The 17,765-nt window shown below is 37.8% G+C and overlaps 1 protein-coding gene and 1 long non-coding RNA gene across 3 annotated transcripts; both read left to right on the top strand.

Annotated features, from left to right (window-relative positions):
- Positions 1-1,341: 1,341 nt before the first annotated feature.
- LOC134162458 (uncharacterized) lies at positions 1,342-3,795 on the top strand. Its single transcript, XR_009964332.1, has 3 exons — positions 1,342-1,396; positions 1,858-1,888; positions 3,255-3,795. It is a non-coding gene; the product is annotated as an uncharacterized LOC134162458 (long non-coding RNA).
- A 1,468-nt stretch (positions 3,796-5,263) lies between these two features.
- Positions 5,264-9,174, top strand: LOC134162457 (cytidine and dCMP deaminase domain-containing protein 1-like). 2 transcript variants are annotated; one of them, XR_009964331.1, is made up of 3 exons: positions 5,264-5,546; positions 6,279-7,621; positions 8,680-9,174. XR_009964331.1 is itself a non-coding variant. In XM_062616306.1 (2 exons), exons 1-2 carry the CDS (start codon positions 5,306-5,308, stop codon positions 6,734-6,736), a joined length of 699 nt encoding a protein of 232 aa, XP_062472290.1. In that variant the 5' UTR covers positions 5,264-5,305; the 3' UTR covers positions 6,737-8,040. The 2 variants fall into 2 exon arrangements, 1 of the variants encoding a protein (XP_062472290.1); XM_062616306.1 differs by lacking the exon at positions 8,680-9,174 and having other exon boundaries at positions 6,279-8,040.
- The last annotated feature ends 8,591 nt before the right edge of the window (positions 9,175-17,765 follow it).

The following is a 17,765-nucleotide window of genomic DNA, read 5'->3' as shown; positions in this document are numbered from 1 at the left end:
ATATGAAGGAGTACCTCTGTCCTACATTGCACACACTTTTTATCCCTCAGGGTAAATGCAACTTTCTTCTTTCTAAGTAAGTCTCACATTCACATATTTGAAGCATCTGATGAGTTCAGCTTTACTGTTCACAGGTCTGTGCCAGACAACATATATTCAGATTCATCACAGGATATCACCCTTGTGATGAATCTGCAGTGGAAGGAAGAAGTATTTTCTGAGTTTGCAGAGGGGTATTATTCCTTTCAGGGAAGTCCAACAATTGCTTAGTAGGATTTAATCAGATGTAATTTAAATAATTTATGAACACCTTTGGAGAAATCTATCTGAAAGACAATGTCTCAGTGTTGGTTCAGGCCCAAGTATCCAGTTAATTCCCATATTCTAGATTAAATTCTACCCCTATAAAGACAACCATGGCCAAGGTATTAAAAATTTTCTTTGCCTTGTGTTTTGCTGGCAAGATTTGCCCTCAGGAATTCCATGTCCCTGAGACTAGTGGGAAGATGTGGAACAATGAAGGTAGTAGAGTAAAATCTGGTTATGGAATATTTAAAGAAGTTGAATATGCACAAGACCATGGGGCCTGTCAATAAGGTGACTGTAAGTAGTCAGCATGGTTTTATGAAGGAGAAAATATACGTGACTAATCTGACATCCTTTTGTGATGAGATGACCAACTGGATGAGTATAGAGCAGTAGGCGGTTTTCATCTTGAATTTAACAACTGCAACAGCATGTCCCACAGCATCCTAATAGACAAACTGGTGAAGAATGAACTAGATAAGTGGTCACTGAGGTGGATTGACAGCTACCTGAGGTGAGGTAGTGGTTGGAATGCTGTGTCCAGTTCTGGCCTTTCCAGTACAAGAAAGATGAGGACATATGACTGCAAGTCCTGCTAAAGGCCTTAAGGACAATTAAGTAATGAGACCATTTCTTGTATGAGGAGAGGCTGAGAGAGCTGAGAGTGACCAGCCAGGAGAACAGAAAGTTCAGGTGGGATCTTATCCATGTGTATACCTGATGGGAAGGAGTAAAGAAGACAGAGCCAGAGCCTTCTCAGTGGTTGGACAGGAGACACTGGGCACAATTTGAAATACAGGGAATTTCACTGAAATGTAAGAAAAAGCCTTTTTGCTTTGAGGCTGATGAGCCCTGGGACACGTTGCCCAGACAGGTTGTGGAGCCCCCATCCTCTGAGATACTCAAAACCTGAGTGGACATGACCCCAACAGATCTGCTGTAGTTCACCCTGCCTTCAGGTCTCTGGACTGGAGACCTCCAGAGGTGGCTTCCAACCTCAGTGATTCTGTGAGTGCCTGGTTTATTTGCTTCTCTTTTTTTGTTTTAGGATCCTCTAGATGGTTTAAAGAAAAACTTTGACTATCATGAGGTAGGTTTGAATCTTGAAGATTAGACTCAGGGTGGTATTACTAAAAGATAAATAAAAATAATTAAGCAGGTAGAAGGTATGTCAGAAGTGGAAGCAGATAATGTAGAAAAATACTGCTTCACTTTCAAGATACATCTGATGGAAGTAAAGCAGTCTGAGTTGGGAAAAGAGGGAACTGGGACACACAAAACTACTGATGAACTGGATAAATGTTTAGAGGAGAGTAGGCTATGTAGTTGACTTTTATCTCCCTGTAGAGAACAAAAGCATTAGAACTGGAACAGACAAGAATGATTTCAAGGACCCATATATGTCCAGGGGTCCAAGAAATCTTCGTGTTAGATTGATTAATAGCTGTTACAAATATAATGACAGATATGAACAGATAAATTGTGGAATATATGAAGTAAATGTTCACATATGCTTTAAATACCTTTTTGTTTGTTTTCTTTTTATTCCAGTGGAAACAGTGTGAAATTCAGCTTATGGCAGGTATGGTTAAGATTCATTTCCTCCTCCTTTTTACCATTTCATTTGGCTTCTTTTGGTATTACTGGTGTTTAAATTTAGGAGTAGGGTATGTTACTAAGTAGTTTTCTTTAAAGCCCTTTTTGCAGGATGTAATAAATACAACAGAATCTGTTTATAAATGGCACATAATTACTGTAAATTGAGTTGAGTTACCCTTAACTTAGTTCTGCTTGTTCCAACCTTCATTTAGAGCTATACATTATAAATACCTGTACCCTGCAGATTCCATTTCTGCCACAGTACTTCTGAATATGCAGAAGACAGAATTACACAAAAATGTCGCCTTTTCGGTCTGTAAGTGGCTAAACCCCATAACTGGTTACAGTTGAAAAGACAGAGGAATAACATAGCAAGTTTCTGGGGTTAATGGTTTCTGCTCTTTTGCTAAGTCATTTTTTTCCCCAAAATGACTAATCAGCATCCTTTGTGAGTTTTCTTATTTCACGCCTTTTCTGTGAATTTCTTCCAGCCTTACATATGACTGCAAGTCCTGCTATCCAAATCTGTGGAGGTATTGGGCTTGACTCTTCTCCACATGCCACTGGGTTTATGCCAGTTAGAGAGTCATATCACCTACCACAGAATAATCTTATCAATATTGAAATTTTCTTAAGTAACTTACAATTTTATTTAGAGTAGACAACCAGTAAAAAGTAACAGAAGTTTTTAAGAACACCACACATTTTGAGAATACACAAAATCCTTTATACTTTTTGCTTGGTTTAAGGAAAAATAAAGTTATAACTGAGGTAGAAATTTGAAATCTTAATGATGTATAAGCTGAAGCACCAATGCTCTTACTAAGGGAGAAAGATTTGAAATAAACATTTGAAACAAAACTAAATTAGAAGATAAAATCTCCAAAAATGTTGCTGACCACATCTTCATGGAGTGTGAAGATATGCTGGAAGATTTGAAATAAACATTTGAAACAAAACTAAATTAGAAGATAAAATCTCCAAAAACAACAAAAAAAGATGAAATTCAAACTTTAAAAAGATACCTAACAACAAAAAGCCAACCCATCCTCTTGTCACCACCACCACTGGGCAGCCGTATGTATTTCTACATGAAATTCAGTTAACTGTTTTATATCTGTGCAATTCCCATTCATCTTAATATAGATTGTTTCTGAATAAAGTATCAGAGTCCAGCCTGACTGTCAAATATTGTTCTGAACCAATTGTGACTTCTGAGATGTCCAGCTCACAATGGATAGTGTGTCAGTGTTGATAATAAGAGGGGGAGGGCTGATAAACTTCTACGTCATGTAATGTCTTTTTATGTGCTATTTCAAATACAACCTTTTTTCTTTTGTGTCTTCCAGTACCTAGTGATTCAGAAGACAGTGAAGGAACAGAAGGAATGAGTGATGAAGGCAAAGTGAAATAAATTCTCTAAACTCTTCACTAATCATCAGTTTTTGGTTTCCCTAATTTAATTTAATTTAATTAAACAGGGTTGAATAAATGTAATTGGCCTGAAAGTAGTGAGCTGGATATTACACAGCACAGAGAGCTGATGTGCAAACTTCTGACATATCTCTCTGGCAACATATTTGTCTTAATTTTAATTTTATTTTAAGTAAAAGTAATTGTATCCATTTTTTTACCAGTCTTACCAAATGGTATTGAAATCTTAACCAAAAAAAAAAAAAAAAAAGGGCATAAAAAAGGGAGGATTTTCAACTGTGATAGTTGAAATATTTTGAAGAAGAGTATGATATAGGGCAATAGAATTGGTCTTTCCAGATTGGCTAGACCTCCTAGACTATATCTCCTAGACTAAGACTGCATATTGGATATTCACATACTTTTTCTTTCCTCTTGAAGTCAGTAGAAATCATTGCCTGTGACAGAAGAGTAGATAGCATTTAAAAAGAACAACAACAAACCCCCCCCCCCCCCCCCCAAAAAAAAAACACAAAGAAACAAAACAGAAAAAAAAGGAGATCCAGGATAGCTCTGCACTCTGTCAAGCAGTGGCTCCTAGGATGATCATTTCCATTTTCCTCGGAGGACTGGCACGCATAAATAGATGTGCTGATGTTTGAAGTGCAAAGATAAGGCTCTTTACAGGGTAACTGGCTCATCGAGCACTGATGCATTATTAAGAAACAGTTCTTTCATTCAACGTGCATGGAAATTATAACCCTTTCCCCCAACTTTCCACCTAGGACCAGAGAGCTAAATAATTATCCTTTCTATCTCATTACCAGTAATTATTTATTAATTGTGTGACATTGCCTATTTTTTTCTGCAGGACTGTTTTGATTAGCTTTTCTGTCCACTGTTTCTTTCTAGGTCCTCCCATTCCTCATCTGAAGAAAGAAGACCTGTGCATCTTTTTAGCACTACATATGGAAAATTTACCAAGTGAATCAGAGGAATCTGTGAGTTACTTCAACTCAAGCATATTCATTGTTACCAAGGCTAAAAAAAAGCCACATTGTCAAATAGGATCTTGATTTAAAAATTACTGACTTGGTGTTGTGGGCAAAGTGATCTTAATTTGGAGAATTTTTACTTAATCCAATTTATTGCCAATAAATACAAACTTCTGTTTACTGAATTGGGTATTGAAGAGAAAAAGAGAACAGAAAGAGTTAAATACCAAAGTAAACATTTATCTCAGCTTGAGCCAAACACCTACCCCTCTCACTTTCCTAGTCTCAACTTCCATTGTTTTTACCTTATGTTACTCTCAGTGAGGTGATGGGTGTTGCAGGAGGTTGGGGCTGTGTAGGTGATGGTTTGTCTGCAACTCTTCTGTACTTTTTTCCTAGTTTTCTCTGCTCTTCCATGCTTCCTACTGGCCCTGCCCTGGCATAAGGTGTCTGCTGGCTGTGGTTCCTCAGGAGCCTCTGTTCCAGTGTGGGTTGCTTGTGGGCCACAGACCTGCAGTTAGAATTTTAACCTATTGCATGCTTAGACTCTGGATTTTTAGTAGATCAAAGCTGTTTGAAGCTTTGAAGTTACATAGATGTCTGGTGAGTATCCTTTGAATAGTGTTGCCATTTGCTTGATACTACACCTTGTCACTCCTTTCTCCTGTTTTGGTAGTCTGCAGTAAGCCAGTTATTCGAATATCCATCTCCCTGCTTTTTTTCATGATGTTACACACAATTACAGACTTTACAAAGGTCTGTCTACCTCTTAAGTCTTTCTGGACTCCAGTAAAAGCATTTGCCCGGTTGATCTAGAATACAACAATTGAGTTAGGTGCTGTAGACACAACAAAAGTGTCTGAAAATTCACAAGGATTTTCTAGACTGCTTCATCCCTAGGCATTTGCAACAAATGCCATTCTTTTTCTGTGAGATCCTTTGATTGCTTTATCTTTACGTACACATAATCTGGCTGGACTCTCATTCACTGGATGGTTATACTTTCATTTGTATACCTGTACATTTATTTGTGTATGTATATGCAGGATTGCAGAACTGGAATTGTCATCTGTGAACCAAGCAAGCCCAAAAGGATTACTGCCCTGGGCTGCTCAACAGGGGAACTTCATGCTGTGACAAAAGTGCTGTTAAGGTTTCCTAATGCCCTGAAAGGCTGTGAAGTTTACATGTCTTGGAAACCTTGCAATTATTGTGCAAAATTGCTGGTTCAAGGTCAGTATCAAAACTGAAATATCTCCTAGACTAAGACTGCACGTGTCATACTTACAGGCTGGTAAACTAGTCACAGCAGTCATTTCTCTTCCTCTTCAGTTACTTCCATTTTGCTTTCTGCATTTTTCCTCAGTTGGCTCTTATATGAATCATTCAGGTCCCTGTCAGAAGCTGATGTAGCTAAATATCTTATACAATAGATAGCTGTGATTATTAGAGAGCATTAAGATGTGATTCATAATGTAATTGTACAAATTGTTGGTATTTACTAACACATGGATCATGAAGGAATAGTGCAAGTCATTAATGAAAAAAAGAGCCACCAGAACTTGTTAAATGAGAAAAAAATAAGAGACAAAATATATGTTTTATATATATATGTTATATATGATATACATTTTTTCCTCTACAACAACTTCAGTAACTTCCTGTATCTTTTCAAAACAATCTCCTTGCTTTGGAAATCTTTACAGTTTGGTAAACATAAGTAGAGATAAAAGTTTAATCACCTGGAAAAAAATATAAAGTAATCAATTGTATATTAAGTTTCCCTTTTGACTCTGAAAATAATGTGATAATAAAAAATATTTTAATATTATTCTATTAATGTGAGGGAAAGCTGCAGCTTGCTTAAGTATATTCTACATCACTTTATGTTTGTTAGTGGAAAACACAACTGCTAGTATATTTCATATTTAATATTAATCTTACATATCTATTTTCTTTATTCAGCACAAGTCTCACATGTGTATTACTGGCCAAATTTTGAAATCAAAATAGCAAACTCAAAGCATAATCTCATAAAACATGCTAATGCCATCTTTACAGAAAGCAATGTTGTTGCGGCAGTATATGTACCTACAATAGCCAACCAAAGAAAGATGGAAATACTTCATTCAAATGAAAAAGCATCTTCTAATGATAATTTAGTTCCAGTTTCATCTGTATTTGATAAGAAAACTAGTGGGGATATTTTAAAAGAATTTAACTTGGAACACCTGAAGGATGACCGACTGAAAAAATACAAAAAAAATCTTACTACAGCAAAGAACTGTTTTAAATCTCTTGCAAGTTGCAAAGATGAAAAAATAAAAATCTTAGAAGAGAAGGAATCCACTGTAAAGAATAATCCTAAGTACACCCATGCATTACAGCTCTGTGATTTGTTAGCATCCAGAAGTGGTAAGTAAATTAATATTACTAAATTTAGTTCCTTAATTTACTCAGTGTGGAAAAATTCTACACAATTGTTAGTCATATTCCTGGAGATGTAATATACTGAGCAACACCCCTCCCCCCATATTTAATTGATTACACTTCATTCTGTTAGGTAATTAATGAAAAAGTAGAATTAATGAAACTCTGGACCAGTAGACATGAGTAAGAATGTCATACTTTTTGACCAGCAGGTTTGTTGTAATATCATAGTGTTGTGCGAATTTATAATTGTGATTATTTGACCGTTTATTCTCAGACAATAACAATGGAGTGGGGACGGTGATTTTCAAGGAAGACAACATTGTAAGTAAAGGTTTATGTGGTTTAGGAAATTGTGCTTTTCTTCTAAAAGTGTCTGAACTGTTCATAGGAAAATGTATTTCTGGAAACAAAGACAATTTTTCCTTTGGGGGAGAAAAGAATTCATAATTTTCTGAAACTTCACATTTCATACAAATATATGATTGAGATCTATAATCAACCACTTTGAAATGGAGATCTCCATAAACATTACCAAACAGCATCAGGTTAGAATTCTCCCTGAAGTTATTAACAAGAAGTTGAGATCTATAATTAATCACTTTGAAATGGAGATCTGCATAAACATTACCAAACATCACATTAGAACTCTTCCTGAAGTTATTAACAACTTTTAGGAGTTGGATTAGGCTGTAAATAGCTAAAGATTCCAGAACAACATTACCTTTTATTTCTTTGTATGTTGTTTCTTTCTAGGTTGCCGTGGGCTACAGTGGATATCCAAAAGGGGCAATGAATAGTTTATTTTGCAAGAAGGCGGATGTTGATTTTTACCAGCATGCGATTGTATGTGCAGAAGCTAATGCAATTATTATGAGGTAGGAACTCATCACATATTTTGAAGGAATTAAACAAAAGAAGGCTTGGTGTTGGGTGCTTAATGAAGAAAAAGCTCTCTGACTAATCTAGCATAGGAATTTCAAAGCGCAGAAATTAGAAGTAATGTTACATAGCATGGAAAGGAATATAAGCCAGTGAATACAATTGTTTTTTACAGAGATCTTGGTCCATGCGATCTTATATTCTAATACAGGTATTCAACTTATGTGACAGAGCCTCAGAGGTTTCTGCTAGTGCCATGTCTTTGACCCTATGTAAACCCAGTTCCTGTGGGAAGTCATGGGCAGGGGTCTTCACATGTGCTGAGGATGGGAGTAGCCAGTTGCAGAGCTATTGCTTCTGTATGGGCTCTCATATTACTTAGCCATTGGAAATGCTGAGCATCCCAGCTGGGTGATCCATTGACACATGCAGACTGAGTTTTATGAAGTTTCCTGCCCGCGGGAAATTTCTCTGTAGACTGACAGTGATATTGCAAAAGCTTGTGCTCTGTTGTCACCTACTCAATTATGCAGGTGATTGTGTTTTGGTGGTGAAATGATTCCTGGATATGCATTTCATAAACACAGTATCTGTCTTTATGGTGCTGTGAGTACACAATAGGTAGATCCATTTCCTCAGTTGGCAAGCTCATGGTACGAACTGCAAGTATTTGCTTGTCATGGGCTGGAGATCACTTACTCACTTCTCTTGGCCAATGATATTGCAAAAGCTTGTGCTCTGTTGTCACCTACTCAATTATGCAGGTGATTGTGTTTTGGTGGTGAAATGATTCCTGGATATGCATTTCATAAACACAGTATCTGTCTTTATGGTGCTGTGAGTACACAATAGGTAGATCCATTTCCTCAGTTGGCAAGCTCATGGTACGAACTGCAAGTATTTGCTTGTCATGGGCTGGAGATCACTTACTCACTTCTCTTGGCCAATGATTGAAGAGAAAATAAGAGAAGAACCAGCTCTAGATTCCAAGAGAAATAATTCCTTCTGCAAGCACACCTTGTTTGTAATTATGACACTATTGTTTTTTTTTCAGTTCTGAGAGAGACCTGTGTAATGCCGAACTCATCACTACACGTAAACCCTGCCTTGACTGTCTGAAACTGATCCGAGCAAAGAATATAGCAAAGGTCATTTGGCCTCTCCGAGACAGAAATGTAGGTGATATTAGGGATGGTTAAAATCCATGTGTCATGGTTACTTTGTCCCCTCCCTGAGGACATCTTCCTAAAAGCCTTGTACTTTCCCTTTGCTGGGGAGGAATTGCACACTCTTCACCCTTTCAGGATGGGCTCTCTTCTGCATTGCCAGCTTTTTTGCACCACTGGAGGTGGGGTGAGTGCCAGCGGGTGAGTGTCAGGAGAAGGACACTTATCGGTGGGATATAGATAGTAGAGGTAGCTGCTCCCACTTTGAAGGGGAAGAAGATGGGGATAAAAGGTCATGCGCACAATCTGTCCTTCATCTCCTTCAACAAGTGGGGAAGGTCAGCACATAGCCTTTAGATGGAGCTTCAACACACCCATCCTGCCCTCCTTCCTGCCAAAATAGGCTCTGCCCTCCTATCTACCTAGGAGATAGGATAGGTGAATACCTATCTGTTATCCACCTACTGACTGCGGCAGTTCCTCCCTCTTTGTGGAGCCACATACTCTTTCTGAACAGGTCATGCTCCCCTAAAGGCATGTGTATGTCTCCCTAGAAATCCAGGGTCTACATGCTTGCCTGTCTTACAGTCTAAATACCTTAACAGGGGCAGCTACATTCAAGACAGTAGCAAGTACTTTATAAACGTTGTTAAAATCTTTGTCATTCTTAGAAGTAATGTATGAAAGTGATAATACAAAGGGAGAACAGAAAAATACTGTACAGAATGAGAAAAAAATATTCACTATCCAAATAATGCTGACAAGAAGATCATATCTAATTGTTGCACGTTAGAAACCAAAAAAATAGACATTATCATGTAAAGGGCCTGGTAATGCTCTCCCATGCACCACTTTCACGCAAATAAAGTTGCTATTCTATAGCACATTTAACTGTTACTGAAAGCAGTGATGATGGAAAGTTACTACTTGCTGTGGATTCAGGTAAATGCCTAGTTTAGAAGTGGATGTTTAGTGCTGGTAGCACTAATGTAGGCAATTACAAGTGTTTCCTTATTCACCACCAAATCTAAACTAACACTTTTTTGGTGAGTAAGGGCATATTTAATACTTTTATTGAGTCTGGCTAGATAAGAACAGGGTTGGATGTAAAATACCCAGCATGACATATATACCGTTATAGGGTAAGAAGCCTCTTATGTGCATTTCCCCAAGAGCTGTGATGCCAAACAAGTAGTGCAAGGTAGGCAGTGTCACATCTTGCCCTCTTCTGAATTCATAGTTTCCTGAAGCTGCAAAATTCTCACTAGCAGCACAGGATACATGGTGGTCTGTGAGCCAGAAAGCATGAGAACTTCTCAACAAAGTGGCATTCAATATAAAACCATGGAAATGCATTTAATTCAAGGACTTTCTTTTCCAACAAGGAAGTGATGTTCCATTTCAAGAAATCAGAGTTGCTGCAGAAAATCAAAGTTGAATATATATATCACTGGACCTAAATTGTGTCACAACATTGAATCTACATTAACACAGCTGTGTTTCATAGAGTGCGTTGGGACTACTGGTTTTCATTCTTGCAAAGAATTATCTCAGTGGATGTGTGCACACAGGTCTCTGCAGAACTGAGATAATACAGTTTTATTGATATGAGATGGAGTTAGTGAAGTAGAGCTCTTTTTTCCTATATCAAAACATAGCTCACTAACATGAATTATTTTTAATGAGCTTGATTTTTAAAGGCTTTTTAGCACACTATTAGTGTACACCTTAGATGATTTAATTTATAAAAAAGACTGTCAGACAATACAAAAATAGAAATATGAAATCAGAAAATTGTCTTAGAAAGTCTTCCATACTGTTTAATGGTGTTTAATGGTTATACATTTTTCACTTACTGTGTTGTTTTCTTTTCTATCAGCAATCCAGAGAATTAACTGAAGATCCTTCATGTAATGATGTCCAAATGAGATGACAGCAAATATGAAAAGGACAAGTCATGCTAACTTTCAGCTACAATTATTATGGCTCTGAAATATGCCCATCCCAAAGGAGAAGTGGAAGAAAATAAATTGAGTGAGGTCTTGATGTGTGCTAAATGTGAGACCAAGACAGGCAGATTCTGTTGAAAAATAGACAGCTTACACCAACTTGGAAGCACAAAAGATACAGCAATTGCATCAAATTACTTCTTTGAAATCTTTGGGATTATGCATCTTGTTAGCATCCCCCCCCCCCCGCAATGAACTAGTTGATTTAGTTACAGAGCTTATTTTTGCCAGTTGTTCCTTATTCATGTCTCCTGTACATCTGCTTTCATTTCAGAGGGATGATCTGTGGCTTCTGCCAACAGTGAACCAACATAAAGCTCCACAACATCAACATGAGCTTTAGGATCCAATTCCCTCAGACCCTCGGTACATTCAGTGGTGGAATAATAACCTTGTGATGGCAGCTGCTCTGATTGTGCCAACCCCATTCCAGAAGCACACCTCATACCAATACCGCTGCTACCTCTTTTCTCATTATTGCTTCTGCTGTGCTCCACCAGGATTTGTTTCTGTCTGTGGCTTAAGGGTGGAAAAAGCATTTGCTTCTAATGTACCTCTAAGGAGTAGTCATGCCTAACTCTGTGATGTTTGTAGACATGAAGGCAGTGGTTGTTTTCTGCAGTCCTTATTCCCTCTGGAGGAGGTTTTCTTCGCTTGGATTAGTCAGATCATTCAAAATGAGGAATTTTCCTTTTCCTTTATTGTGGTTTCCCATCCTCCCTCACTTTCATAATTACTTTAATTTAATTTTATTTTATGTTATTTTAGTTTATATTTTATTTAATTTTATTCTTGTTTTCTGAATATTTTTTTTTTTTGTCCCATCATCTTTATTTAGCTGAAAAATAATTAATTCCCTGTTTCCTTATTTCTCTCTGCCCAGGGGTATTTGGTGCTTACGTATCCTTTCCTCTTCCTTCTCCCCTTTTTCTCTGATGTAATATATTGTTTAAATTTGTTTCTTATTCATGGACCTCTTTATATGTGCTCTGAGAGGCACATACTTGTTTTTAATTAGTCTTTGTGGCATGTTGATCACGTTTTAGACTTAAATTTGATGTCTGTCCTTGAAACACCAGACCAATTAATGTGGGCTATGCTTTCATATTTTTCCAGGCTAAATCATTTTTCTCTAAATGAGCCAGAGGTTTGCAGACTGTGTTGCTGACAGCTGCCTTTGTCCTTGCCTTCAGACTCTGTCAACTGCAGTTTCAATACTGTGATTTTCTAGGACAATCCCAAACCCAGAATCAATTGTGCAAATCCTCTTGATTTTCAAAATATCACAGTGAAAATGCTATTATATGTTACTTTTCAGCAATTATTCGTTTTATACATCCTCTTTAGAGTGAGAGCATCAAAGTGTTTTGCATGGGATTAAATTGAAGGTTATGTCATTTAAAAAAAAATAAATGTTTGCAGTTTCAACATATGTCCTCTGACTGTGTTCCCTTTGGAGATGGAAAGAGCACACCATCGCAAACCAAATGGCAATGATAGTAGTTGGTACTCATGTTGGATTGGATGCTGCTGTGGCTGGGAATACATTTGTTTCCCTCACACAATGTACATGCAAGTCTTGGACAAACCTCTATTCTTCATTTCCTCTGTTAGCTGATCTGAAAACAGGAGCAGGCTCTGTGCCTAGTGCTTAGTGTGGAAACAGAGAAGGCAGCAGCAAAAAAAAATTTTGATACAGCTGGTAATGTGTGCATGTGTGTGTGTATGCATGCAGCAAGGGCCTGAAGAGTGGCCATAATTTCCAAGGACATGCCACTCATACAATGTAGGTATGACTAAGCCATGCTACAGGCATCCTTTAAGAGCACCTTTACAGAGCTAAATGCTGTATGTAAAAATAACAGTATAATAAGTCAAAAATCTCTCTATTCTCCACACCCAATCATGCACAAGCTCAGTTTCAGAGTAAGAGGAAGTCTTGGGAAGAAAGCTATGGACCTCCTATTTTAACTGCAACAGCTTTCCCTGGATGATGCAGAAACCCATGAAGCCATCAGAAAAGTAATCCCCATTGTAATTCCATTACAGTGTGATGTTTTAGGTGCATGTCCTTCACTCCTGGGAAAGATGGAGCAAGAGCTCATGTAGAAGTTTACAAAGGGTGCTAGACTGCTCAAAGGACTCATTTTTTTTTCAGCCAATGTTGTTGGACTGCATCTAACTCACTGCATAATACTAGAACTTACCTATCGGCAACTATGTTTGTACTTATCAGATGCTGGCCTTTTTAATCACTGAAAGATATTTTTATGTGTATAATTTTTAAAAGTGCCATGCTGTGTTAATAACACAGAAATGTAAATAATCAGACAATGTATATATATGCACATAGTATCTTTCTTGCCCCTCAAAGCTTACAGTTGCTATCACTCGCTAACAAAATATCTGCTTGTGGCATTACTGAGAAAATTCTCATGGCTATTCACCACCCTGCCATACTGTAACTATCAAATTATTTGTTCTAAGAACCATTCTCTTAAAAAAGCAAGACAAAGCCTAGGGTAATCTATCTTGGCTGTATCATGGGATACCAGTAATGTAATCAGGAAAGGTAGGAAGTATTCAGGACTTTATCCTACCAGAAAAAAGGCTAAGCCTAAGCAGAAGAAATGTGGATACATGTAGATAAAGAAGATTAAGGTGCTTAGCCTTTTTATTATAAATCATCAGGCTTTGTGTGTGATTGTCTTCTCATTAATCATAGAGCAATTTAACTTAGCCTTGTAAGAAAATGTTGTTTGCAGCATTTTGCAAGCATTTGCACAAAAAATACAGAACTGATAGTAAAGGCTTAGCCTTCCTTGTAATAAATAGCATAGCCTCAAAAGGATAATTATTTTCATGGCAACATACTTGGGTAAATAATGTCAATTAGAACAAGAAACAACAAGAGCTAATAATGAGAATAAGAATGTAAATTTTTTATTTATTTATTTATTTTTTCCAATGGAGTTGTTCAAGGATGAGTCCTTTATCCCCGCTGTCTGATTTTGGATTCTGGATGGTGCTGACACTGAAGGGAAGGAGGAAACAATTCTGTTTTCAGATTATAAAAAACATATGTGAAAGCTAAAACTCCCTCTGCTTGCCAGTGCAGGTATATAAGCACCTTAGTGATCTGAAGGAAATTACTTGGAGAGTTCAGGGAACTGCTATGTGAACCTAAAGTGGATACAAAAGGTTAGTATGAAAAGCCTCTGTGGACACTGGTGAGCATCCTAACAATTCCGTGGTCAGTCACTGATGCTGCTTCCACCTGTGTTTTCCTCCTTTTCACAGGGTCCACTGATCCTTTGCTTATTCTAAACTAGATGTGGGCATATCAAGTATAACCACTACAGTAGTGTGGGATCTAATTCTCAAAAGAAGGTAACATTTCCTGTAAACCATAATTGTCCCTGTAGCAATTGAATTTCAAATCACTGAGAGGCCTTGAAAACTATTACAAGAATTTCCCAGAACAACTACATAATTGGATTTAGAAGTTACTTATTAGTGGCAACATTGCCTTTTGTGTCCCACCAGCAAGAATGCTGTGCTGAGGGAGGACTGCACAACTGTCACATCACAACTGGGGTGGTTCTGCAAGTTTTCACCTAGATTCGATTCCTATTCTTCTTGCACAGGAAAGTCTCATTCCATTTAAAAGTATCATTATTAAATGTAACTAAATTTAAAATTCTGCTTTGATTTGAGCCAGCATTTATTAGCTTGTTGCGCACCACACAGAATTCCTTACCTTTTCTCTCCTCCCAACAAAACGAAGTTATACGTGCATCAGCCACGAGGTGGCAATACAAGAACTTGATATCCTCAATTTTGCGGGTATTCGCAGCATTCACGCAGGTTTGGCTTTGGGGAATCGGCTAAGTAAATATATTTGAGGTGTTTGCAGAGTCTGACTCTGCCTGCCAGTGTACTATGTGTTCCGCATCTGCATAATTGACTTAATACAAAAGCCAAGAAAGACCTAGGTGATTTTCTGGATCAATAATTTATGCCTTTTATGTGAGTAATAATAGATATGTGTATTTAAGTGGTCCAGTAGTCAATGAGAAATGTTCTACTAAGAATACAGCTGCTGTTAAAAGCAAAATATCTTAGGTAAGGGGATGCACTGGTGACAAACAGCTGTTGTGCTGTAAGTCTTGACCTTCCTGAGGTCCAAAGGAGCCTGGACACCTCATACTTGTGAATTTCCCAGAAAGCTGATCGCTTTGCTCCATTAAAGTCTGCTTCTGTCAGTCAGGTTTCTTATTCACTTTTTAGTACAGCTGATGCTTGTTTTCTTGCATTATAAGAGCATTTGACAGTGAATCAAAAGTGGTGTCAGGTGGAAATATTTGATTTCCAGCCTTTTTCTTCCTTTCTTGGAATTAAAAGTATTTGTGTTGTTTGCAAGCATAGGGAAAGTATTAACATCTCTGTTTTCTACACTTACTTTCGAGGACTACTCTTCCACCCACTGCAATGGAGAAAGTGTTTTAAGACATTTTTATTTTGAAGTGACTCCTTTCAGTAGAAGTCAAAACTACAGCTTTGAAGAAGGTGGTTGTGATTTATTTTTTCTTTTTTTTTTTTTTGTGGGTCTTTGTTTGTTGTTCTCATTCAGATAAGATAGACTAAAAAAATTCTAGCTTAAGAAACAGATTGTGGACATGGCAGATTTACCACAGCATTATTTGGACACAGGGAAGTTATTATGGATATATTAATATGGATTGTTATTTTGCACAAAGTGATAACAGCCTGCTGCTGCCTTCTCTGACATGGTACCACTTTTCCTCTGAGCACTTTATGGGAAATCCTGTTTCCAATTAGGTGATACATTGTGAAGTCAGTGTGCTAGCAAATATATGTTTCAAATACACGCAAGTTTGTGGTTTAGCAGGTAAATAGCAGCGTAAAGGAGAGGAGCCCATTAAGGAGTATTGAAAAAGTAACTTTAGAGATGTGAACTTCTATCAGAAGGATTTGAGACGAAATTCTGCCTGTGAGCTGGGTGTCAGGCTGTCAGATCAGCTGTGGGCACACGTGCTGAGACTGCTGTGTATTTCAAATAACATACAGCTACTTCTGCGAGCCCATTGGTGGCCTGTGTCAATTCAAACTTCTTGCCGGGCCAGGAGCATTGGCACACGTGTGCCCTTGTCCTCTGAGAATTTGAGATTCACAGTTTCTATGGCTTGAAGGAAACATTGGCTGATTGATTGATGGATTGGCTCTGCACAATACTGGCCATGAGATTTAACAGTTAACACAAATGGGGACACGTATCTGGCAGGGACACATACTTTCGAAAAGCACCTGGGCTGTGGTGTATCTCTAACCTTATCTGTTAACATCGAGCTGCCTGCTTAGATAGTTGATAAACAAACTTTGTCTTTGAAGCTGATAACAGCAGATTTCTTCTGGAAAATGCGTGTAATCCCTCAAGCCTCTTCTGTTTCTGGAAATTGTTTGCATGCACGTATCAGCTTTCTTGTTTACACACTGCACAGCCCGCAGCCACACAAACCTCAGGCTGTGTTCCTGGCAGGTTACATAAAATAAGCTTTAAAAAGATGGCTGGTGTTTGAAGCAATGAAAGTGAGCTTTGGGATGTGATGTTTGAGAAACTGGGTGGCTACTGCTTTTCCTTCACAGCTTTCTCCAGTCACATTCACCAGATTGCAGGTGAGGTGTTACATATAAACCCTGATGTAATTTCTGAGATGACATGTTATTGGCTGTATGAGCAGAACGCTAACTCAAGTCCATGTCAATTGTAATTGATAAGATAGTATTTCTGTCCACCTAAATGAAGAAGATATATTCATGCTTTTATTAATCCACAGTGTTTGGACATTACCCTGACAACTGTAACTGTACGGAATAGCATGTTTATATGGGGAAAGAGAATTAAAAAGGGAAGAGAAGAACATGACCACTAGCCTAAAAGTACAGCACTAAGGAGAGACACTACACACCATATATATTTTTCTTCCAGAAAAATAAAACCACTTTTGGAAATGCCGAGTGTTCTGTATTGTGAATTCTTCTCTGTGAATATTTTTAGTGTACTGGTTCCTGTAGCAGCCATTATTGTCTTCCCTAAATGTTGGTGTTTATTAGCATGGATAGGATGTGGAAAAAGTAGAGAAGAGTAAAGGATGTCATGTTAAATATATATGTTATATATTTATGTTATATATGTTATATATATTTAACATATATGTTAAATGCTTATTCAGAGCCAGCCACAGAAAGCTTTACTGAAATACTTCTGCTTATCTTGCCAGGAACAACCCATAAAATCTTGGACTGTACCAAGGTTTTTCAGTGGGGCTTGGGATGCGGCTTGGGATGCGGCTTGGGATGCAGCTTGGGCAGTGGGAATGGAGCGCTCTCAATGCTCTATTCAGAGCAGCAAATTACTTCTACCTGTGTTTCTCCAGTCTGGAGAACAGGTCTGCCTGTTCTGCATTGTTTTGAGCTGGGAATCAGCTTTCAACAAACTCAGTTTTAATTGACCTTAGATAGAAACATCCAAATAAATCCTGCCGAAACTTAACTTGTGTTTATCTGATATCAGACGATGTCATGTGTCTTTGGCTTGGCATGTTAAAGCATTCAGTGATACAGGGTAAGAGTATCTACTTTAAGATATGGCATAGATGATAAAATACTGCTTACTCTCTCCAACTTCCTTTTCCCTTCTTTCTTTTACACCTCAAAATGTGGTTTCCAAACTCTAAGCAAACTAGAGCTTTCAAGTTGAGTAAACTTTAACTATCAATAGCATGTCTCCGTATTTCCAGGAGACACCTAGAACATTTTGCCGCACTTGGCAGTTCTGTGTAACAAGATGATTCTGTGTCATTGCTTACTGTGCAGTTTGTTTTTCTTCTGTGTATCTCAGCATGAATACTGAACGTTTGTTGTACTGCACGTCTGTTTCTAAT

This window comes from Pezoporus occidentalis, unplaced genomic scaffold, assembly GCF_034315485.1.
Source record: "Pezoporus occidentalis ecotype Australia unplaced genomic scaffold, CSIRO_AGI_Poc_V1 ctg19, whole genome shotgun sequence".
In the NCBI taxonomy this organism is placed as follows: domain Eukaryota; kingdom Metazoa; phylum Chordata; class Aves; order Psittaciformes; family Psittacidae; genus Pezoporus; species Pezoporus occidentalis.
Note: the sequence above shows the minus strand (reverse complement) of the source record. Positions and strands in the feature narration are given on the sequence as shown.

Bases quoted from the DNA above. Each gene is read 5' to 3' on its own strand.
- LOC134162457 (XM_062616306.1), top strand. From the start codon at position 5,306: ATGGTTATACTTTCATTTGTATACCTGTACATTTATTTGTGTATGTAT. The intron at 5,547-6,278 runs GTCAGTATCAAA...TTCTTTATTCAG, and splicing joins TGCAAAATTGCTGGTTCAAG to CACAAGTCTCACATGTGTAT.